This window comes from Oryzias latipes, chromosome 16 (assembly GCF_002234675.1).
Source record: "Oryzias latipes chromosome 16, ASM223467v1".
Classification (NCBI taxonomy): domain Eukaryota; kingdom Metazoa; phylum Chordata; class Actinopteri; order Beloniformes; family Adrianichthyidae; genus Oryzias; species Oryzias latipes.
In genome coordinates this window covers 14,707,194-14,731,623 of record NC_019874.2, presented here as the reverse complement: position 1 = coordinate 14,731,623, position 24,430 = coordinate 14,707,194, and the positions used below count along the sequence as shown (strand labels likewise).

The 24,430-nt window shown below is 37.7% G+C and overlaps 4 protein-coding genes across 6 annotated transcripts; 2 read left to right on the top strand and 2 right to left on the bottom strand.

Moving 5' to 3' along the window:
- Positions 1 to 102: 102 nt before the first annotated feature.
- On the bottom strand, positions 103 to 3,697 carry psma2 (proteasome subunit alpha 2). Its single transcript, XM_004077793.4, has 8 exons — positions 3,566 to 3,697; positions 3,019 to 3,095; positions 2,226 to 2,358; positions 1,795 to 1,917; positions 1,511 to 1,592; positions 1,291 to 1,364; positions 1,010 to 1,067; positions 103 to 928 (listed from the first exon to the last, which is right to left on the bottom strand). Exons 1-8 carry the CDS (start codon positions 3,604 to 3,606, stop codon positions 812 to 814), a joined length of 705 nt encoding a protein of 234 aa, XP_004077841.1. The 5' UTR covers positions 3,607 to 3,697; the 3' UTR covers positions 103 to 811.
- Positions 3,698 to 8,705: 5,008 nt separating this feature from the next.
- mrpl32 (mitochondrial ribosomal protein L32) lies at positions 8,706 to 10,230 on the top strand. Its single transcript, XM_004077792.4, has 3 exons — positions 8,706 to 8,885; positions 9,036 to 9,235; positions 9,612 to 10,230. The coding sequence occupies exons 1-3, from the start codon at positions 8,792 to 8,794 to the stop codon at positions 9,861 to 9,863; spliced, it is 546 nt and encodes a 181-aa protein (XP_004077840.2). The 5' UTR covers positions 8,706 to 8,791; the 3' UTR covers positions 9,864 to 10,230.
- A 1,427-nt stretch (positions 10,231 to 11,657) lies between these two features.
- On the bottom strand, positions 11,658 to 14,029 carry ccdc127 (coiled-coil domain containing 127). 3 transcript variants are annotated; one of them, XM_011485092.2, is made up of 4 exons: positions 13,796 to 14,029; positions 13,217 to 13,354; positions 12,825 to 13,069; positions 11,658 to 12,714 (listed from the first exon to the last, which is right to left on the bottom strand). In XM_011485092.2, exons 2-4 carry the CDS (start codon positions 13,344 to 13,346, stop codon positions 12,268 to 12,270), a joined length of 822 nt encoding a protein of 273 aa, XP_011483394.1. In that variant the 5' UTR covers positions 13,347 to 13,354; positions 13,796 to 14,029; the 3' UTR covers positions 11,658 to 12,267. The 3 variants fall into 3 exon arrangements, with proteins under 3 accessions (XP_011483394.1, XP_004077839.1, XP_023820074.1); XM_004077791.4 differs by having other exon boundaries at positions 13,217 to 13,351; positions 13,796 to 13,863; XM_023964306.1 differs by lacking the exon at positions 13,796 to 14,029 and having other exon boundaries at positions 13,217 to 13,789.
- Positions 14,030 to 14,090: 61 nt separating this feature from the next.
- LOC101169635 (succinate dehydrogenase [ubiquinone] flavoprotein subunit, mitochondrial) lies at positions 14,091 to 20,762 on the top strand. Its single transcript, XM_004077789.3, has 15 exons — positions 14,091 to 14,197; positions 15,585 to 15,668; positions 15,794 to 15,955; positions 16,056 to 16,199; positions 16,346 to 16,510; positions 16,625 to 16,773; positions 16,872 to 16,996; positions 18,069 to 18,237; positions 18,325 to 18,520; positions 18,596 to 18,767; positions 18,978 to 19,096; positions 19,289 to 19,400; positions 19,479 to 19,609; positions 19,709 to 19,822; positions 19,907 to 20,762. Exons 1-15 carry the CDS (start codon positions 14,135 to 14,137, stop codon positions 19,991 to 19,993), a joined length of 1,992 nt encoding a protein of 663 aa, XP_004077837.1. The 5' UTR covers positions 14,091 to 14,134; the 3' UTR covers positions 19,994 to 20,762.
- Positions 20,763 to 24,430: the final 3,668 nt, after the last annotated feature.

The window sequence follows — 24,430 nt, the reverse complement described above, 5'->3', positions numbered from 1 at the left end:
CGCTCGTTTCGAAAGTTGGCGCTAATTTTAAGCGTTTCATGAATTCATGCAGCAGTCACTTGTTGCATTAGCTGCACATTGTTAAAAAATAAAGAGGCAACCTTTGAACACATTTCTTTTATTTTATTTAAGTGGCAGATAACAGAATTGAAAATACAAATTTAAGAATCGTTTTTATAATGAAAAAAGTACATGTAAAACAGCTGTATAGGCAACCAGATATTCCTCAAAATTTAAGACCACCCACTAAACCTTTTCAAGTTGTACTTTGTAGATGACCTGATTTCTAATTTGATTTTTAACCAATTGGACTTAAATGAAATATTTTGCCTGAATTTAAATATTTTGCATTTTTAGAGAGATCTTGCACAGAAACGTTCTGTAGAACTTTGCCTTAATGCAAACTTAGCATGGCCACAAGTACAAGAGTTGAGCAAGAAAATCAGAATTCGGTGGATAGCTTAAAAATATATTTATCTGGAGCCAGCAATCGTTTCTTTTGCACAGTAGCCAATTGTCACATGACACAGTACAGTGTGACATGGATATTTCCGGGGTATAACCTGAGACAACCACATTAGTGCCGTCTATGCTGGTCAACAGGCTGCAGGAGTCTAGTTTATAATATTTATTGTTCTGCATATAGTGATGCTTTAAAGGGGATGCCTTGTAAATATTTAATCATTCAACAAAAAAGACAAAACATCGGAAAACAGTGGTCTACAACAATGTGTCATGAGATTATTGGCTACTGCACTCAAGTGTTTGTCTTGAAGTGAGGGCAGAAGGCCCCGCCGTCAGGGAGATGTGTTCACGCAATAGCTGCCAAGTAGTCCTTCACCTCTGCTGGGGTGAGTCTTTTGAATCCAGCCTCATTGCAGATTCCCACCTCAATGTTTTCCTCAGTCATCTGACCCTCAAAGCTCTCCTGCAACACACAGAAAAAGGTATATAAACATTTTTACTTAAAAAAAACCCAATAAAATTGTATTCCTTAAAATAAATCTACCTTGAGTGTCAGAATGGCTGTGTGGATGGCATCCTCTAACTCAAGATCATTATTATATCTGGAAAACAAAGATTAAATTAAATCATAACTTGAGAAATCTCTCTAAAGAAAAAAAATAGCATATGACATTGACTCACTGAAATATATTTAAAAACAAAACAAGGGCTTATTGTGTGCATATTGTGATGAATCCAAGAGTGAAAAACTCAATTCAAAGATTTAAAACCATTACCCACATTCATTATAACTCCCTAATTTGGCTCATAATTGTAAACTTGTACCTTTTTTCAAGGAATGTTTTCCCATTAACGTAATTCTTTCCCATGGCTGTGGCTTTCCATGCAAAATACGCACCCTGTTGGTCACAAATAAGTCAGAGATTTGAAAGTTTCTATGATGACTGATGAGGTTTAAAGACAGAGGAAACTATAATTCATCTTAAAAGATTCCAATGTAAAAATGTCAACTGCTTCTGTAAAAATGGAGCTATAAAGAACATACAGAGGGATCAGACTGGAACAGGTATGGGTGGTCCTCGTCCCATCCAGCTATCAGCAGCGAGACACCAAACGGGCGCACTCCACTAAAAATTAGGTGAGAATAAAAAACCTTGCATTGTCAATTGTCACAATGGTATTAAAATGTCGAAAGGAACAAATTTCAATGATAATAATCGAACTTGAAAAATAACATAAAGATGATCTCCAATAATATGTCAAACAAATCTCAGTGAATGTCCAGCATTAAATGAGTGCCTGCAAGACTAAAATTTTTTGGATACCCACCCAGACTGTGTGTACTCCTGCATCACAGAGGCCACTCTCTGCACAAGTTGGCCTGTGGGAATTGGCTCCTGATACACCAAGTAGTACTGCTGTGCCAGCTTCCGAGCACGCCGCACCAAAACCCTGCCAGGATAAAACTGTGTGTTACTATTTTTTGCTGGTATAAGACTTCTTTGTCCTATTAGCAGTGAGTGACACGCACACATTTAAAGGGAAAAGCGTCTATTCACATTTTTAAAGTAATCAAAAAAGAAAGAACATAAAAAGAAAGAAAATTACATAAGATATATTGAAATAGAATTTAAATGCAGAGCTTTGAATATTTCACTTTTTCTATTCATTTATGAGTTGCTGCTCATGATACAGTTTTGTATGCATTCAGTGAAAAAAAAAACAGACAATATGGGTCTAAACTGAGACAAAGCACATACCTGTAGTCAGGGCCCATCCCACTGTAGACCATGCCTATGTGCTTAGTGATGGGCTCCACTTTATGCACACTTTGTTCGTCATACAGGATAGACTTTTGCTTTTTCTCCGTTGCCAGAACTACTCCATTTGAAGCTGAAACAAAAAAGTAAATGATCATTTTGTGATGCATGATTTTCTTTGCAGCAGTAGCAAAAATATTCAACAAATCATGTTTCAATACACCTGCATTACTGAGGATGAATATAAACAGATTTTTATAAAGAGTTCTTTGAAAAGTGTTATCAAACAATTATATGTTAACCTCAAGTCTTGTATCCTGCATTTCTACATGGTAATATACAATAAAATAACTTGAGCCGTTTACAAAACACAATAAAAGTATGTAAATAAATAAATGCAAATATTTCAAAATACACATACAAAACAATCTTTTTAGAGGGAATTTAGACTTTCCATTTTGAATAATTGATTCATTTTATTTTAGTTAGCAAATAATACTAGCCATAATCCATGTAATAAAGGAATGATTTACAAAAAATGAATAAAAACAGTACCGTTTGCTTTGAAATGAATTGGGGTATTATAACGTTAAGTGTTTGGTTAGTGTAAGATATGTATCATAGTATTTAATACTCGATAGTTTGATGAGAGCATCCCTTTTCAAACTTTTTTTTTTATTTTTAAAGTAGAATTTATATAAATACTCTGTAGCCAGTGTTCTTGAGCAGACGTATATCCATTTAGTCAAGAATCCTTCCTCATGATTATTATTCCAGGTTAAAAGGTTCTTACCTTTGATGCCAACGGAAGGAGCTCCGGCTGCTACAGCTGCCAGTGCATACTCGATCTGGACCAGTTTACCAGAGGGACTGCAGAAGCAAATACAGAGTGATTTTGGTGCTGGAGGTGTGTGGAAGAAAAGTCTAATCTAAGAGTAAATAAATCCATAATATATTTGGGATGGGACGAAACAGAAAGTAAAATAGAGAAGACTAAATCAACTCATTTAAAGGCATTAAAATAACATTCTAAAAGGTGACAATCTCTGATAACGGTCTTTATGTGCACTTTAAAAGTGTAACTTAGTGAGTTCATAAATAACTAACGGCCAGCAGCGATTTTACAATTTTCATCAGCGACTAGCCGCTTAGCTAACACAATCGAAATTAGCCGATTCATAGCAGGCGATGACAGTGCACCAACTAGAGACTTTGAAAGAGACTCTGCCTTTACAAGAAACCCCGGGTTTGAAAGAGTAACTTAAAAGTTTAAATACCGGTCTGCATATCTTAATAGACGGTTTTTTTCCAACGTCTACAAGAATGTTAAGAAAATATACCTAAATGTGGTCAGGGAGAAACTGTAGCCACGCTCCGCCATCTTGCTCTTCCTCTTCTACGCTAGGTGGAAACAAGAGATTCAAGTAGTCTTGTAAGGCAGAGCGCCCCCTTCAGGACAGGATGATAAACACCACATTTATGGCAGGCCATTTTAACATTAAAAGGCTAGACTGGATGTGTGTTGCAGATATCTTTATTTGAGTTTTGCTTAGTCAAAAAGAACATTTCAGATATCCGCAACTACATTCTTCCTATCCGTAATCGTAATTTTAGATATCCTCAAAGATTTTATTCCTAGGACAAATGACATCACTTTCACCATTCATTTGTATGGGGTTTACAATTACAGATATCTACAATTCAGTTGCAGATATCCACTTCATGAATTACGGATATCTGTAACTGAATTGTAGATATCTGTAATTCCAGTTTCAGATATCTACAATTTCATTCTTACTAGTCAAAACTCAAGTTAAAGATATCTTTATTTCAAGTCAATTCAAGATATCTACATGTTCCTTTTCAGATATCTTAAATTAAGTTTTGACTAGGCGAAATGACGTTGTAGATATCTGAAACTGGAATTATGACTAGTCAAAATGACGTTGTAGATATCTCAAACTGGAGTTAGGGATAGTCATAATTTAATTGTAGATATCTATAATCAAGGTACAGATATCTTGAAATGAAATTTGAATAGAGATATCTGAAACTTGAGATATCTGTAATGTTCATTCAGGATAGTCAAAATGTAATTACAGATATCCTGAATTAGAGTTTCGACTAGGCGAAATGACGTTGCAGATATCTGTATGCAAATTGGGTCCGCATCGCACTTTAGGGGAGGAGCAGAGTGTGTTGTTGTAATCATTCAAATCGCACCTAATTAGCACTGATTAGCACCAGGTTGCAGCAGTACGACGGGGTTTTAGGACCAGTTTACAAAAAACGTTTTGTTTTCTTTAATTAGAAGATAAAAGTGTTGTGGAGTGTGTTTGTGCGTGCGCGCGCGTGCGTGCGTGTGTGTTGAAATGGGGGTGAGCACGGAGCGGAGGTGTGTGCGTTGATACTGTGTGTTCGGAGGACGGAGCACCGTAATAAAAAGAAGGTGCCCCCCCCCCAGAATAACTGTTTTGGAGTCGTTCTTAATCCGCACTGGAGGTTTAGGGTTCCGATCAGGAAAGTGAGCCCCGAAGAAGAATCGCCTTCGGCGGAGGAAATCTCCCCTGCGCTTCTGACCGCGATCGGAAAGAGAGAAAAGAAAAGAGAAAAACACCAAAGTTTTCCGTTTTTCGGAGCCTAGCTTGAAGATGAAATGTGTGGAGCCTTTGGTGAAGCTTTATTTCCGGATAGCTGTAAGCGAAGTGATTCTGAACCTTTTGGCGACTCAAAATCAGATTCTTGTCAGTGGAGCCGGCTTTCCGGGGTTCGGTGTCGGTAAAGCGGAGTTTCATCTGTAAAATGAGGAGCTCAGAGACACATTTGGGTGCAGAGAACCACTGCAGCCTTTATTTTACTTTTCATTCAACCTGAAGTTCTTCTGTCACCTAATGTCATGAACCTGTCATCCGAACACCAATGCGGAAGTAAACAGTGTTACATACACCTCTCCTGCAGATGAATCGTCCCGATCCAACATAAAACAATAAAGAGGAATGAACATAGTCTGTTATATTAGCATTACAACGTTGAAAATGTCAAAAAGTGCTCCTCCATAGACGGAAGCGTCACAGAAACGTAGAGATCTTGTCTTTAATGGAGAAAGAAAGGATTCAGGTGGACATCTGCAGGGACACCGACGGCTTCGGGCTGCAGAGATCCTTCAAACCACCCATCAATGAATAAAACATTAATAAATCATAAATCAAACTAACGAATTTCCAAACATTTAGAACGTTATCCATAAACATTCAGCTCACCTCTTCAACAAAGTTTAGTCGGTCCGCTGCTGCTGTGTGGCGTTTACCTGCTGCTCATCATGCTCACTTCCACTTAATATCGTACATTTACGACTAAAAATCTTTTAATTTTACTTTTTTTGGTGGCCCTAAATCTCCGTCGTAGAGCAGCCAGCGGGCGAAGCGATTTTCAATCGTCTTTTTAATGCTGAAGCCCGTGCAAGACAGGAGGAGCTAGTGATGATGACGTTTGAGATATCTGTAACTGTTATTCTGCCTAGGCAAAACTGAATTACAGATATCTGCAATTGTCATTTAAGATGTGTGACGAGTTGAATGTCGTTTTCAATGACGTCATTGCAGATATCTGTAATTCAGTTTTGCCTAGTCAAAACTGAATTACAGATATCTCTATCGGTCGTTTCGACTAGTCACAATTACGTTACAGATATCTTGAATTACAATTCCAACTATCCAAAATGTAATTACGACTAGTGAGAAATACGTTGCTGATATCTACAATGTTCATTCCGGATAGTCAAACTTAGCTTTTTAATGTTAAAATGGCCTGCCATACACATTGAAAAAGAAAAGCATTGCCAGTGGACGGATGTTACAGTATCCTGACGATAAACAGGATTCTGCTAAGGTTAAGCACAATGAGTTATATCACTAGAGGAGACACGCCCGCTTTAGAAGCCTGGCCGACGGTGGCGGAGCGTGACGCCATCTTGGTGAGGTCGACGACGCCCACATGACAATGATTTCTATTGCTTTTAGTGGTGTCTAAGTAGCTTTTATATACTATATATGTTTTTACAATTTATATATATTTATACATATATGTAAATATATTACATTTATATATATAATATATATATAGATACATAATTTGTTGTTGTTAAAGAAGAGAAACAGTCAGCCTTAAAAGCTCAAACTTTAATGAAAAGGCATTGTTGCAGGACTTCTTACAAATAAAAAAATTATTACAAAGAATTTTAAAAAAATTATTTGTAAACATTTAGGAGTTTTAGACCTCTTTGACACGTAATTTAAATTATTTAGAAAAACCCAACAATAAGTCAATAATAATAATAATAATAATAATAATAATAATAATAATAATAATAATAAATCAATAGTAAGTCAATACAAACAATAAATAATAGCAATACATACATAATAAGTCAATAAATAATAAAATATAAGTCTGTTAATATTATTATTATTATTATTATTATTAACAATAATAATAATAATAATAATAATAATAATAATAATAATAATAATAATAATAATAATAATAATAATAATAATAATAATAATAATAATAATAAAAATTCAAAAGAAGTCCAAAAGTGAACAATAGATTTACCCTAAAATAACAACAACAAATAAAAACAATAGATTTATACTGATTCATGTGAGTGATCAATTTGTGTAACACAGATGTTATGGTGTCGGGTTTCAAGCAAACAGTCTGGCCTCTCATCAAAATGTGTTTCCACAAAATGTTTTGAACAGTCAGACTGTATTACTGGTTGGTACCACAGTGATCCATCTGGGTTAGCTCTTTTTATTGCTAAGATCCACTTTCTCCTTAAGTCTGAATAGTGAACAGTTCAGTCACTGAGTCAGAAATTTTTAAATCTATATTACTATAATAGCCTAGTATGCTGTATACAGGTTTAGCAAAATAAAATGTACATTTATGTTGACAGCAAATTCTCCGTACATCATGCAGCATGTTGATAATAGCCCTGCAGCATCATGCATGTCAACATGTGTTCTATTAATAAAGCCCCTGCAGCATTAAAAGAAAAAAATTATAATACTTATCTGTGAAATGATATACTTCCTCCTTCATGGACTCAGTTCTCTGATTTTGGCAGTTGAAACACAAACAATGAACTGGTATTATGCAAAAAATGTGTTCAAATGCATTCACTGCAGCAGTAACTTGACCTCACCAAGATGGCGGTGCTCTCCTCCCATGAGGAACCACGTGATGTCTCCTCTAGTGATATAACTCATTGGTTAAGCTAAACATTTTTACACCCTAAATGTTTTCAAACTTTGACACTATAAATACATTGAACATATGAAAACAAAAGAACTACTTGAGGATTAGCGGATGTTTGATTGACAAAATGGGAAAAAAGCATACATGTTTTACACTAAAAAAAGTCACATCAAACCACACCACGAGCTCACAAGCATGTGATGCCTGTAAGTTTTAGAATGGTAAGCGGCAGGAAATTTATGACAACTAAAATAAAGTTTTATCTGAAAGAACAACTAACTAGTTTATGAAAAAGGTTTTCTTAAAAAGATATATATTGGAGCGACATCCTCTCTCTAAAATAAAGATGAATATATGAGAAAGTGCAATTAAAAACTTTGAAATGTAATGTTAAAAAACTATGTTTCGAACAATCTCCATGCATTAGACACTATCTTCAAATGATTTAGAGAAGCCAAATAAATATGTATGTAATAAATGCAAAGATAAGGACAACTTGCACAGTTTGGAAGGGATTCTGTAAACTATTTTAAGGTTTTAGAGAAAAATGTTCTTTCTTTTAGAGAAAGTTTTTTTTAAGTGTAACATGTTAATTCCTAAACACACACCACTGCTGTCGTGGTTTTGTAGTAAAAAAAACACATATTGCATGTCATGTTTGTTCTGTTTGTACAAAATAGTTGGGTTATGTGGTTTAAAGTATTTAGTTTTCCTTTTATAGCATTTGTAAACTTCTGCCACCCTTTCCTTGTTCCTTCTTTTCTCTTAAAATTGGAAAATAAAATAAAAATATATATCAATTACAAATAAAATATATTTGAGAATTCTTTTTTTTTCCACAATCCTTTGAAAACTGCTTGAATTGTTAAAATTATCATACTTTTTTGTCCATTGACAGAAATCTAAAGTGAAATAGATTTTTTTAAAAATCGGTTTATTTGAAGAAAAATAAAGATCTTGATGTGTTTTAGTGTTTTTGTTAGTCTTTTGTTAGAACTGAACGCATTGACAAAACACTTTTAAACTAATATAATAACAATGAGATAGTTTTCACAAAAAAAGAAAAAAATAGCATTTTTATTTAGAATCAAAGTATGCTAGATATAAATGACTTGATAAATGACTGTAGGATTTTGCCACCTTCAATACACTTTCTTAGTGCAGGTGCAGTTTGTGTTTCTGGCCACTAGGTGGCAGAAACACTGGCAAGGGCGAATGCCGTAGTCGCAGCTTTATGACGTAAACACATAGGGTGACCGTGAGCTGTTTATGTTGAAAGAAAAAGAAACGTGGTGGGAGAAAGTATGAATCTATCCGTGTTAATACAGAGCCTTCGGTGCTCTTTGCTACGGATTGAAAGCAGATTATTGCAGGCGAGTGGACTCGAAACCAACCTGGGTAAGTCACGGAGTCATGCTTAGCTAGCTGAAAATGTCAAATGAGTTATGGTTCCAAATAACTTATGTGTCGTGTTTTGTGTTAAGGTCTCACTTTTTTCTTTTTTTTACCCGGCGAGCTGTCATATAACTGACTTTCGGTTTTGTTCAGCCCCAGCGCTGGCAGTGGACGGCCCCAGCCTCCCTCCTCAGCTCCACCCGGAGAACCAGCTGGAAGAGCAGCAGGAGAGCCAGGAGCAGCCCACTGGCCTCCTGGACAGCATCCTCTGGATGGCAGCACCAAAGAAGAGGCGCACCATAGAGGTCAACCGCACCAGGAGGAGATCTGAAAGCAAACTTATTAAAGTGAAGGTATACAGACTCTGACGTTTTTATGTTTTCTCCTGGAAAAAAAAAATACTTTAGTGGATGTTGTTCAAAGTGGTTACATTCGGAGGTGTGGGCTGTCAGTGTCATTTTCCTACCGCAGGGTGAAAGTTCAGGGCTTGACCTGCATCCCTCGATCCTACATTACGGCTGCTCCTTCATCTCCATCATCCTCACCAGTTTAGTATTTAGATCTGTGTGATTGGTTCTCAGAGTGTGATGTGAGGCATCTCACCACAGCTTTGGCTATTGACCATTAAGCCATGGAAATGTTTGTTTCAGCTGTAGTTTTTTTCAACTCACAGGTTGTTTTAGAACAATCTCTTAAATGTTTTTTTCTGTAATCCTTTCTGTCTTCCAGAACAACATCGAGCCGTGTCTGGAGTGCGGCCACCTGAAGCAGAAGCACACCCTGTGTGGGTTCTGCTACGCTAAAGTGAGCAGAGAGACGGCTCTGATTCGTCAACAGATAAATGCGATGGAAGGCGGCCCGCTGAGGGCCCCAACCGTGGAGACTGTGGTCCTGTATGAGGGGGAAACGCCAAGCAACCAGGATAAAGACAAGAGGATAGTGGAGAGACCCAGGAAGAGACCCGCTTGGTTCAGTTACTAAGACTCGGCCGCTGGTGTCAGCTGAAGACTGAGAAGGAATATTTCAGTTTATCAATAAGTCAATGTGAGATGTGGGTGGGTCTGTTTTCTCTCCAAAGATTTAACTCAATGGAATTTGTATATATTTTTAAGAATTCAGCTGCATTTATGGATATTGTTCATTATTATCAATTGTAGATGTTACTGTGCAAACATGACACATTGTTAATGCTTGGATCATTTTCATACATATTCTGTCCTTCAACTTGTTAGCAATTCTGATTTTTCAAGTTTGTGAGCTGACTGGGAGTCTTTAGAAGCAGCAATAACTTCTTCCAGCTGAATCCTTTTTGAATTGACACAATAAAGATGTCTACATTTTCCTTGAAGCTGTTTTTGCTTGGTCACCATACAACCCAAAGTCTTAGAAGGACTCATTTAAGATGGAATTTGCTGCTGTTGGTCAGGTAATGCCATCTAACAATAGGAAAGGACAAGTCCTGATTCAGTTATGAAAGAAGCGTTCTAATGTCTCCATGGTTTTCATCTGAAGCCTTCGTCCACATTTGGACGTTGACTGGCACCACCTGCAGCAACTTAGTGTCCCGTCTTTAAGGCATGCGCCAACTTCCTACCTGTCTAGATGTTTTAATTCTTTCTTTTTTGTGGAATCGTACAAATGCCTTTCATTGCTCAGGTTGGAAAACGATTAAATAAACCCATATCCTCTAAAAATAAATGTTTCGTTCTAATTCTGGTTGGTTGTTTCCGCACAGTGCCACAACAGCTTTTCCGTCAATAGGAAGCACTTGACAGACAAAGCCATAGTTATAACCTACACATGGTACACTGCAAAAACAGGCTTACTATGAATTGTTCAAATATTCTTAAATTTCAAAACATTTCTTTAAATGAGGTACTTATTAATATTCCTTCAGAAATGTGTATGACATCAGACCTATACAGTTTAAACATCAACTAAAAACATACTTTTTCTCAATAGCTTATTAACACTTGATAGCATCTTATTTTCCTTTACTCATTTTATTGAATTCTTATATGTCTTTTAGCGTAATTTTATGCTTTTTTTACGTTTTTGTCCTAATTTAAGCAATTTTAGAATGTTCTTTCTCTCTTTTTATTCTAAAGCACTTTGGCACCTTGATGATGATGATGTAAAGTGCTACAGAAATAACATTTCTGTTAATGATTCAATAAGCAAAAAAAGAAATCTTCCAATGGGGTAAGAAGAACGGTCTAACCCTGTTTAACAAAAAAAAAATCTAGTCATGAAGTCTAATTTAAAAACTTTATAAGATTATTATTCTTGCAAGATAGAATATAAAAAATTTTTTTCTTAAAACAAAGGTCTTTATCTTGTTTTAAGATTCAGTTTTTACAGTTTAGTTAGTAACCTTTGTGCTATCCTCGGCACTTTAACATTGGGAGTTGGGTCATCTAGACCCACTAGACAATGCTCTGAACCTTTTTTCTTCAATGATTTGTGATCTTCACTGGTGTCCATGGATTACATGAAATCTTTCCACCTTTATCCACCTTTGTCATGGTAGGGAGAACACGTCAAAGTAAGGGTGGGGTCATCTGAGATAGCACAGGGGATAAAAAATATGACAATTTTGAAACAAAGACAAGTATTATTTTCTAAAACTGTCAACTTAAAAAATTTCAATTTTGTGTATTTTCTGTGTGGTATGTGAATAAAATAAACAGATAAAGGCCCTCCATCGGGCCTAAATGATCAATTTGATTTTACAAAATTCAAGAAGCTGCTCAGACATCAAAAATCAAAACGCTGTAGATTAAAGTAAATGTTTTACTGGCAAGTGAGGATCAGTGCAACATAGTGCATCAGAAACATGAAGTTTTCCTATATTGGTCCTGATGCCATCTCATCCTAACATTTTCATGCAGCTTTTGCAAAGTTTTCTCTCCTATACAGTGGAAACGTTTTGAGTAACCCCTCTATCAAAAGACTTTCCTTCTATTTTTATTTAAAAAAAACGTATATATGAATCCAGCCATCCAACCATTTTTTGGACCCGTTTAGTATATTTCTACATAAAACAGTATATATTTGTAAAACAAACAGAAAAAAAGACAAATCTAGCAAACTATAAATGCCAAAATGCTCCTATAAGCTAATTTAAGGGGCACACAGTTTTAATTTTCTTTAAAAAAACGTATGAGTTAGGAAGTTGGAATGGATATCATTTCACCTGCACCTTAAGTTGCACACAATGAAAGCTAGTGAGGCTTCTTGTGTTTTTATAATATTCTTTTACCTTTTGCATTACATTTGTAAAGGATAGACTTTTTTTAGGGGTGGAAATAAATAGCAATTTTATTTCAATTTGTCATTTGCAAAAATTTCCTTTTTTGTTTCTGAATCAAGAGAAAAACATTTGTCATTTGGAATGAGGCTGGACTTTTCCTTCCAAAACAGCTGTCTCAGCTCTTTTGTGTCTCTGCATGGCAACCTTGAGGTGCCAGTACTTCAGATACACCCACATGAGGCTTCCGTTCCTCCTCCTGTCAGTGTTTAGTGCGTTTGCACAGTAGCTGTCTCTTTTAAAAATGTCCTTCAGGTCCGACTCCAGACCAAGTTCTGCTACAGCAGGGTCCTTAACAACCTTGAGCAGCATGTTCTTCTCCATCTCCAGCCGCTGATCTCGAGGTTGGATGTAGGAGCAATAAGCATCCTGCCGCTCCATCAGCTGACTCTCCAGTTCCCTCAGCGTGGCTGTGGCGTACAGACACCAGTTGTTTTCCCTCTCCAGGGCTTCGCGCAGAGCCGCACCAGCGGCGCCAGATGTCAGCCACCTTTGCTTCTCTCCGTTCAACACATCTCGCTCCTTGTAAGGAAGTAGAAGGTGTTTGGGTCAAGGTTAGGCTTTAGAATTAGGAAAAGAAACACAAAAGCATACAAACTTTAAAAGCAAAGAGCTCTGTAGGTCTTCTTTACCTGCTGCAACTTTTTTTGTTCTACTACAAGCTGTTGCCTCTGTGACACTATTGCATGCCTGTAGCCTTCTCCTCTCTGCTTCTCCTTCTCCAGCTCCAGCTCCAACGTGGCGGCCGCCCTCCGTGTTTCTGTCAGTGTCTCCTGATAACGCGCTTCAAGTTCACTTTTTATTGCGGAAACATCTTTGCTGCACTCGTCTTTGACCCTCTGGATCTCCTGCTGGGATTCTTTAGTCCAGATCCAACCTGAAAATACAGAAAGGAGCACATGAGAGTTTAGGAGGAAACCAGATAGGTTTTAGTGATGCATCAATATCATTTTGATTTGTTCATTGAGCAACATACCTTAAATGTTGCTCTTTCTCCTATAATGCAAAAGGGAATCAAACTTACGAAATGCAGCCAGCCCCAACATGGGGACCAAAAGGGCGTAGTTCCATGGGTTCCCATCACCTACACCCGCCTCCCTCCCCCTGGGGTCTTGCTGGATGTTCCACCTGGGGGGGTTGTTCAGGTTGTTCATGCTTGCTGCTGTAAACAAACACACACACACAGCAGAGCCAAGCATCAACAGCATCTTAGTTTATTTGTTTGTTTACTTCTTTTGCTGCAAATAAGTTCACTTATCTATACCTCCAAATATGGCTCACTAGAAGAAGTCACTGATTAACTCCTCAACAGCTTATACTTTACACTACAGCACTGCTAAAAGCAGCTGAAGGCAAGAAAAATATTTACTCATTTTGTTTAGAAATCCCACAACACAATACAGCCCATTGATCGGTCTGTGCTTTCACTTTTGACTTGTTTGAGAGCATTTCATGCTAGTTTTTAGCTGATTAGTAACTCAACCTTTTTCTTTGGGGGTGGTGACCGCCTGAGCATTTTATTTATACCAAATGGAATAATTTGCATGTCTAAAGTGCGACAACAGAACATTATCTGTCTTAAATCTATGAAGTTTTTGCTCACCTTGGAGAAAATGTCTAGGTCACTTCAGAACTTGTTCCTACATACACCGCTTGTATAAGTATTTCTCCTTAACGGTCCACACATCGGTAAAGGGGTGGTAAATATAACTGAGCCTTTTGAAAAATTTATATTTTTCAGAAGTCACTGGGTTGACTCATGTATTGTATTAAATTTACTAGACTGCATTAATTCTCTTGTATATAATACAACAGTTGTAGCTTAAGGAGGGAAAAACAATCGCCAAGTTGATCAATTTCCCCCCATATTTACTGAATGGTTTGGTCCAGTCCCACAGAATATTTCTTCCCCACCAGCGCTTCAACATTCTGAGCTGGCAACATGGCGAGTGTTCGCGCTGCGTCTCGTCTCCTTTCCAGGAGGGCGATCTCTAATATTAAAGCAGTGAGTAACGAATTATTGACAAACTAAATTAAATTGAACAGACATTTATCTGTTTGCACCAATTCATTTGTGTTCGTGTGATCATTGTTTGTCTAAGTTTGAGCCAGTCTTTAGCTTTCATAACGGCTAGGTTACGGTTTGCGTAATCTATTATGTAGCATAGGGTGTCTCAATGTGACATAAGAAACAACGCGTTTTGTTGCTGATTTAACCAGAATAATTCCCAGTTTACTTTATATTCCTATTTATGGTTTATACATGCTCTCTTACATTCACTTTTTTGGGGATTACTTTATAAACTAAAATGTTGCACACATGGATGGAGGATTTCGTCTAAAGTGAAATGTTAGCTTTAAGCGCAGGTCGTACTTATTATTGTATATATAATGAAGTTATTCATTAAATACAATTGGCCTCTTAAAAGAAGGACATTGCTAAACTTGCTGGTCTTGTAGTTGTGCCAATTAGCCCGATGGCGCAGTTAACCAAAAAACGTCCAGTATTTTGATTTATTTGATTAAAAAGCAAAATGCCGGTATGAACAGTCACTTAAAGCACTACTGAGAAATGATGAACATTAAAAGTAATAGTCGTTAAAAATAATAATAACAACTAACAACAATAATAAATCACTCAACACGGAAAGTGTAAATTATTTTAATTTCGGTGGGAAACAAAAGTAGTGCAGATTTTAGTTCCACATGTTGACTTTGCAGAAATCGATTGCACTTGAAGAGATAAGAGAGAACAATTTACGAACCTTTAAGATAACTTTGGTAAGTGACTCTGCAGTGACAGAGGCTTTCTCAAAGAAAAAAACTAAAAAATATTAATATTTTATGTTTATACCAAATCAATACCCCAGGCAATCATTTGGACTTTTAAGTTAAGGCTTTTTTTTCCCTCTTTCAGATTATTCTTAATCAGTAATTTGTATTTCTTTATTAGGTCAGCTGTTTTTCTTTTTCTTTCTCAAATTTAACTTGAAGGAGTGAGGCAAATGGTGAGCTATCGATGCCTAAAAGCTTTAAAAAAGTTGGTTTAGGTAATGACTTGTAAAAGGAAAACCTTTTATCTAGATTGTATAGCATAATACATTTATTTATACATTTATTTATATGTACAGCATAATTCTGTACAAACTACATTTTCAAAAATTGTAACATGTCTATATTAAAAAAACTACTTTGTTTATGTTTATCTGGTATTACACATTACTTATAGTTTATACATTTGGAGACGAGCTTTAGGGCAAAGTAGAATAAAAGAAAATGAAAACATGTCTTCTGGATCTGTATTAGGATAGATCTTTATTGCTATTAATATACTGTATGTTGTTTCTTGTTAGCTTTCTTCTTGAACTAAAGCCGTCTTGCTCTCTTGTCAGGTTCCTGCTGCTGCAGTTCAAAATTCAAGGAACTTTCACTTCTCCATCTACGGCAAAAAGAATAATGCCAAAGTTTCAGATGACGTGAGTGCCGGTACTAGATGCACTGGTTCTTAGGGTTTTTTTATTTGTTTGTTTTTTTTGCTAGTGTGGCCTAAGTTCTTGTTCATGATGCAAAGTCACATCAAAATTTTGTTTCTCCCCCTCAGATATCCACTCAGTATCCAGTGGTGGACCATGAGTTTGATGCAGTGGTGGTGGGAGCCGGAGGAGCGGGGCTGCGGGCCGCTTTCGGCCTGTCTGAGGCCGGCTTTAACACTGCCTGCGTCACCAAGCTCTTCCCCACCAGATCCCACACTGTTGCTGCACAGGTGAGAACAAGATGGAGTTGGACATTTGGATGGATATGAGACGGATGTGGAATAATTTCCGATGACTTTGACAGGCTTGAATATGTTTGATTTTCCACAGGGTGGGATCAATGCGGCTCTGGGAAATATGGAGGATGACGACTGGAGGTGGCATTTCTATGACACAGTGAAGGGATCTGACTGGCTTGGAGACCAGGATGCTATTCATTACATGACGGAGCAGGCTCCTGCTGCTGTCGTGGAGGTAGGAGTTCTGGAAAAAACACTAAAGAGCTGGTTGTCATTGAGCGTCTGCGGGGTTTGAATTTAAGACTGCTGACGCCAAATAAACAGAATTAAGCCTGAATGCAAAATACAGAGTCAGAAATGAGTAAGGCATTCTTTTCCCAGCTGGAAAATTTTGGCATGCCGTTCAGCCGCACTGAGGATGGGAAGATTTACCAGAGAGCCTTTGGAGGTCAGAGTCTGAAGTATGGAAAAGGAGGTCAGGCTCATCGCTGCTGCTGTGTAGCAGACAGAACAGGTCACTCGCTGCTGCATACTCTTTATGGAAGGGTGAGCCCATCTACTTCATCCTTAACTCTTTCAAAGCACCGAAGAGCTTTTCTAGCTGTTTGGTCTCGTCGAACTGCATTTTAATCATCTGTTTTTCTTATTTTGACTTTTCAGTCACTCCGTTATGACACCAGCTACTTTGTGGAGTACTTTGCTCTGGACCTGCTGATGGAAGATGGGCAGTGCAAAGGAGTGATCGCTCTCTGCATGGAGGATGGATCTATTCACCGCTTCAGATCCCAAAACACCGTCATTGCCACAGGGTAAGACTTCGCTGTGACTCCCTCTCGTTTATTTGAGAGCTATCGGAAGTGAACACATGTTGGGAAATAATTTCTATGCTCTGTTCTTTTTCTTCCAGAGGCTATGGAAGAACCTATTTCAGCTGCACATCTGCCCACACAAGCACAGGAGACGGAAACGCCATGGTGACCAGAGCTGGTCTGCCCTGTCAGGACTTGGAGTTTGTGCAGTTTCACCCCACTGGTGAGAAACTTTAGTCATTTTGCATAAACCCTACATTCAAACACACAAGCACTTAAAAAGAGTTCTTTGAAAACCTTAGTAAAGTTGAATTTATAGATGGATGAACCCAAAGTTTTTGTAGTTGATGCACAAACTCTGTTATTGGTCAGCTAAACCGCACTCTGGAGCAACATTTATTTTGTTTTCATTTTTGCTAAATAAACTACGGAAAATCATTTCGGTTCAGTTTAGCATGGCTGTAGTTTGCCACTAGGACCAGCTGATCTTAAGTCAAGGTTTGATTAGGCCAGTCTTGGTAAAATTAATACATTTTTGGTTTCATTAAATCTTTATCAACTCTAAATTAAACATTGCTTTAGTATTTTACACTCTTTTCTGTTAGTTTTTAAAAATCTTTTAGGAAGTCTTATTCTAATTTTTATTTATTTATTTATGCATTTTTGCCAACAGGTGGAAATCCAAGCAAATGCTAAATTAAGGTAGTTTTGGTATCAACGTTGTTTTTACTAAGAAATAAATTCTCTTTTGGGAGAGCTTATGTCAATTTATAAATTCTATTGCTTAATGAAATTTCTGTTCTTATATTTGCGCTGGAAGCTGCTTTTCTGGTAGTTGTTTGTTTTTTAGGGTAAAATTAAAAACACTTAATAATACAATCTGTACCCTTTTTCCAGTTAAAACATAAGTCATGCAAAAACACTAGCAACCTTAAATTTTGGGTCATAAATTATAAAAGAATATTATTTAATCTTGAAAAATTCTTAAATATATTTTAAGTTACAGTCACACAAACGTAAAATAATTCAGATCAGGAAATTATTTTCTAATTTGGAATTCGTGTACATTTCTTTTTTAAATTATTTACTTTTTTTTTAGCAGAGTAAATCGTAGGTTTTGGTTTCTGGATTTAAGAATAATGCCTCTATGCTGAGACAGGATAGTTGCTCAAACTTTACATGACCTTTCATTCCTTCATCTTCTAAACCCGTTTTGTCCCTTTGGGGGTCACGGGGCTGCCGGAGCCTAACCAGGCCACAACCTTAGACGACCTCTAACACATAATTCCCAACAGGGATCTATGGAGCCGGTTGCCTGATCACAGAAGGCTGCCGTGGTGAAGGAGGAATCTTGATCAACAGTGAGGGAGAGCGCTTCATGGAGCGTTACGCCCCCAACGCCAAAGACCTGGCCTCCAGGGACGTGGTGTCCCGCTCCATGACCATAGAGATCAGGGAGGGCAGGTAGGGATGAAGATGGTGTCTCGCATGCATTTGAAAGATGAATTGACTTGTGATATTTATATATTTTTTTCTTTTTTCTTTTTTTAGGGGTGTCGGTCCAGAGAAGGACCACGTGTACTTGCAGCTTCATCATCTGCCTCCTCAGCAGCTGGCCGCAAGGCTGCCCGGTATCTCGGAGACGGCAATGATCTTTGCTGGAGTTGACGTCACCAAAGAGCCCATCCCCGTCCTGCCCACAGTCCACTACAACATGGGAGGAATCCCCACAAACTACAAAGGACAGGTACGCCGTTTGTCTTGGTCAGGCACAAGTTCTCAGCAAAAGACGCATTTCCAACCAAGAGTTTTTACCTGACAGGTAATCGATTATACAGATGGTAAGGACAAAGTGGTGCCTGGACTTTACGCCTGCGGTGAGGCAGCTTGTGCGAGCGTCCATGGGGCCAACAGGCTGGGTGCTAACTCCCTGCTGGACTTGGTTGTCTTCGGGAGAGCCTGTGCCCTCACTATTGCTAGTGAGCACAAACCTGGTAAGCTCTGTTCACTGACACCACAGAAATGTAACCGTTTGAGTTTGAAAAAAAAGGGCTATATTAAAATTATTTTCTTTTTATTTGTTTTCTTCCAAATCATCAAATATCGTATGAGAAATATTTCTCCTTTTAAATCAGAAAAAACAATATTGTTAGGAATATAGTTTCTCATTCAGTTTTTCTGCTTTGCTGTTTGACACCTCCCAGGAGAGAAGCTGTCGCCCCTGAAACCCAATGCAGGAGAGGAGTCTGTGGCCAACATGGACAAGCTCCGGTTTGCCAGTGGGAGTCTGAGAACCTCTGAGATCCGACTTAACATGCAGAAGGTCAATCAATCATCAACAGCATATCATAAAGAACTTCTATGAGCAGAGGAGTCATGCTTGGACCATGACATGTTGTGTTTGCAGACGTTTCTGTTCACCTTGCTGAGCATATGTTGTGTAGTGAAGAGGCCTTGAATGCTACATTCAGTAAAATGTCAAACTAAACCGATTTGTCGTTTCGTCTTCGTGCAGACCATGCAGAACCACGCTGCCGTTTTCCGTACCGGCTCAGTCTTGAAAGAAGGATGCGATAAGATGGACGACATTTACCAGACCCTGGATCAAATAAAAACCTTCGACAGAGGTGCTGCACCTGTCATTATTCATGTTTTTAAAGCTGGAGTAGGATCCTAAACTTCCTCCTTTTCTCCCTCTGCTGTAGGCATTGTGTGGAACACAGACTTGGTGGAATCATTGGAGCTGCAGAACTTGATGCTGAATGCTGTTCAGACCATCCACTCTGCTGAGCAGAGAAAGGAGAGCAGAGGAGCCCATGCTAGAGAGGACTTCAAAGTCAGCTTTTTTCTTTCTTAAGATCCATCTTCCTGCCATGATCGGTGTAATTCCTGCTAGCCTGACGAGCTCTCTGACCTCCCATCCCTCATGTTTCAGGTTCGCGTGGATGAGTTTGATTACTCCAAGCCGCTGCAGGGTCAGGAGAAGAAACCCTTCGACCAGCACTGGAGGAAGCACACACTGTCTTACGTCGACCGCAAAACTGGAAAGGTATCATCCGCTGCTCCAATCACCCTCAGTTCTGTCAGGAGCGCTAAACAGTTTTAACTTACCTTTTCTTTCGGCCAATCACAGGTGACCCTGAAGTACCGTCCCGTCATTGACACCTCCCTGGATGAAGAGGACTGTGCCCACGTTCCCCCCGCCATCAGATCCTACTAATATCTCAAACCCATCCATGTTCACTTACTCCTTACTCAGTTACAGAATGTTAGTCATACTGCTCTTCAATAAAATCCCGTCTGTAGCAAGAGATCGCAATGTAAAACAGTCAGTGGCGTGTCTTTGCAGAGGTTAAACGCAGTGTCGTCTCATCAGCTTCCAGTGCTTCGTGTCACTCGTGACCTACCATCCAGTTTGGCTTTTAGTTGCATCGCATGTGATGTACTAAATGTTTCAGTAATTCTCACCTATACTCCAGAGTGAAGAGGCAATGAGAATGATGGTAGTTCAACTTCTCTGAGACAGAAGGAAGACTTTAAAGTATGTAAATATTGCACAAGTGCACAAGCAATGCAGTGATGCTCACCACCCCTCACTCCCTGCAGCTTTTTAGGGTTTGAAAGTATTTACTGATCAAACATCGCTTAATATTCTTCTGATGTTGTCATCATTATGCCTGCTCATACGTTTTGTTGTTGTTGCCTTTTCTCTGAACTCTGAAGAGATTTTGAATAAAAAGGGCAGTAATTGCTGCAGTGCACAGGAATAAATGGGGATTTGAAAAAAGAAAACTGTTCTGAGATTTCCCTGTGTTTGTGTGGCATTGCATCTAAATGCATAAATCTTTGCATTTATATTGACGGTTGTTAGGAATCAATAACCAGGGTGTTTTAATTTATTTGAAAAACAGTAAAAAAAAAAAATATTGTTTTGCCATTTGTACTGGTTTCCATACCTTCAATAAAATGTCTGCTATAATCGGAAGAAAGACGTGGCCTGGCTATTTTTTTTCCGTTATTTTGTATGTAAAACTGAACTTTGAAGAGTTATCTACTTAGAAAAAGATACCCAGATACTCTCTTGGTGCTGTTTTAACAGCCACAAGACTTTTAATTCATGAATTATGACAAAATAATTAAGACTTTTAAGCCATTTTAAAGGTAGATTTTTAGTTTTGAGAATGGCAGAAACTCGTATGATCACAAGATCATGTGACCAGTGTGTCGATTGTAACCTTAAGAGCACCATAAATTTAAAAAAGGGGCTTTTCCTAAATTTATGGAACATCTTAACACCATCAAGCTAAATACATCAAAGCATTGACAGAAATGTAATTTTTATACTAAGAAGTTTCACAAATCCTTTGAAATCCACACACAAATGGCAATATCACTGTTTATTGAGATTAATATTTATTTTTATTAATTTTGATATGTTGGTTTATTTGGTAAATTTTTGCTCACAATAATGTTAGCTTAAGATGCAACAATACTGACATGAGTGTTCAAGAGAAAAGCACCTTATTTATCCACTTTTACAAATTTGCTCCAGACATTTTTAACAGCGTTTAACTGTTTTGTGAAGGGTCAAATATCAAATTTAGCTTTTTTTTTCAATACGGCAAGTATCTTTGTTAACAAAGAGTTAACAAGATATGAGCTATTCTCACCAAAAGTTTTGAAAATTAGCAAAACTTTTCCCACTAAAAGTATTTTTGAGATTTTATGTAACTGTAAGCAGCCTTTTTGAAATAAAGAGAAAAAGGCCCTCTACTGCCTCTAGTGGAATAATGATGAACTTCAGGGCAAAATTGACCAAATTACAATGAGTTAAGTAAAGTTTGGATCACGCAAATAACACAGGAGTTCCAGAAATGTGTTTATCAAATATGATATGAGCGGCGTGTTGAACTATCTTCTTGTTTGAAGGAAAAAGGTTTTCCCTGTTTTGGTAACATTACATGTTTACAATTGCAATTTTATCTGCAGGTATTGGTTTTAGAGACACCATATAAAATGAATATTCCTCTTCGCCACAATTGACAATAAGAAACCCAATTTCTGGCCCGCCCACCTTTAGCAGTAAAACCTGTGAGGAGTTTGCAGTCCACTTTACCACTAAGACAGATGACATTAGATCATCTATCTTACAGGGGAGGGATCAACAACCCCCTGTTGACCTTTCCATTGTACTCCTATCAATGAGAAAACGCTCAACAGTTTTGTCTTGATTGATGCTGCAGCACTCCAACAAGTGATGGCCCAAATGAAAACAAAAACTTGTTCTCTTGATCCCATCCCCACCTCACTTTGTAACCCTTGTGCTATCCTAGGCACTTTAACATTGGGAGTTGGGTCATCTAGACCCACAAGACAGTGCGCTAAACCTTTTTTCTTCAATGATTTGTGATCTTCACTGGTGTCCATGGATTACATGAAATCTTTCCACCTTTATCCACCTTTGTCATGGTAGGGAGAACACGTTAATGTAAGGGTGGGTCATCTAAGATAGCACAAGGGTTAAGTCAGTTTTCACATCATGTGAGGAAGAGCTACTAAACATCTTGAACTGTTCTTTTTAGACTGGAGTCTTCCTTGCATCCCTAAAGATTGCTATGGTTAGACCCATTCTGAAGAGTGGTTTAGATTTGTCCAATTTAAACAACTACCGGCTGTTATCCAACCTGTCATTTTTAAGTAAAATTTTAGAAAAGCTTGTTTTTACTCAGCTCAATGATTTTTTTAATGAAAATAACATTTTCTGGTTTCAGACCTCACCACTCAACAGAGGAGGCACTTGTCAGGGTCTTAAATGATCTCAGGTCCAATGCTGGCATGAAGAAAGAATCTGTTTCAGTCTTGCTGGACCTGACTGCAGCCTTTGACACAGTTGACCACTCTATCCTTTTAACCCTTGTGCTATCTTAGATGACCCCACCCTTAAATTGCCGTGTTCTTCCTACCATGACAAAGGTGGATAAAGGTGGAAAGATTTCATGTAATCCATGGACACCAGTGAAGATCACAAATCATTGAAGAAAAAAGGTTCAAAGCACTGTCTAGTGGGTCTAGATGACCCATCTCCCAATGTTAAAGTACAAGGGTTAAACAGATTTCACCACATGGTTGGAATTACAGCTTTTAGTTGGTTTAAATATTACCTCACACATAGAGATTTTATTGTTAATTTAAATTACTTTTCATCTGGAAGGCACAAGCTGAGAGGGATAGGGTCCAATTTTATCTGTCAACCAATTCCATGACTACATGTGATACATTAAGGAAACTCGGTGTGATTCTAGATGGAGATCTAAGCTTTGACCAACATGTGAATCAAGTAATTAAATCTGTATTTTGCCATCTGAGGAATATCGCCGGAGTGAGAGCCTTTCTCTCTAGAGCCAGTGCTTAAATCTTAATCCATGCTTTTATTACATCAAGAATAGATTATTGTAATGCCCTCCTTTATGGTGTAAAGCAAACAACTCTTAATCGTGTTCAACTAGTCGGGAACTCTGCTGCTCATCTTTTAAGGAGAACTAGGAAGAGGGAGCACATTATACCAATCTTAAAATCCCTGCATAGGCTCCCTGTCAGGTTATGGGTTGATTTCGAGATTTTTTAAATAGTTTTTAAGAGTGTCCATGGTCTTAGTCCTTCTTTTATATCCGACTTGTTTTTAACTTATGAACCTCCCAGAGCCCTTAGGTCCTCAGGTGCAGGCCTGCTGAAGGTCCCTAGGGTCAGGAAAAAAAAACCACGGCGAGGCCTCGTTTAGATTCTACGGGCCTCGTCTGTGGAACAGCCTACCTGAGGATGTGAGGGTCTCATCCACTGTCAAGGTTTTTAAAAAGAAATTAAAGACACACCTATTTAACTCAGCTTTTACTTAGATTTCATACCATATCTTTTATAGGCTGGAATAATTTTGTTATTTTTTCTTTCATTTTTGACTCTTATATTTTAAGATGTTTTATCACATCATTTTATCATTTTATTTGTTTAATCTAGAATTTTTACTCTATTTTATGATATCACATACATATTTGTTTAATCTAAAACATCTACTTTTATATTTTACGATTTTTAACATATTTATTCGTTTAATGTCTTTTAGCCAAGTTAGACTTTTTCCGAGTGTTTTCTCACTTTTAGCTGGGGTGTTTGTGTCCATGCTGACACCCCGGCCAACAGGAGGACAGGCCAGACGGCGCCTTCTGGGTTCTCTCTTCTTTAGTCATTTCTCTTTTACTTCTGTTTGTTTTTGTGTATTTTCTTGTGCGGGGTTTATTTAATTCTTTTATTGCATGAATAGGGATTGGTGTTTTCTGCATTCTTGTTTGTTTTCATGTACAGCACCTTGAGCGGTTTTTTTACATGAAAAGTGCTACATTAATAATATTTATTAACTCATTTTTTCCTTCTAGTAAAAGTAACAGGTTCAATTCAACAAATTTCATGTTTAAAATCCATTGTTACATTATGGATATTTAATAGCATAAAATCTTAAGGTCTGTTTGAATACAAATATTTTTTTCCACTTGGGGGCAGCATAAGTAAAATATGATGTGTCCTCATCTAACCTTTTCCATTAACAGAACCAACACTGTTCTTTCACAGCCTGCTGCAGCTGCTTTAAAAACTGGAACTGATAACT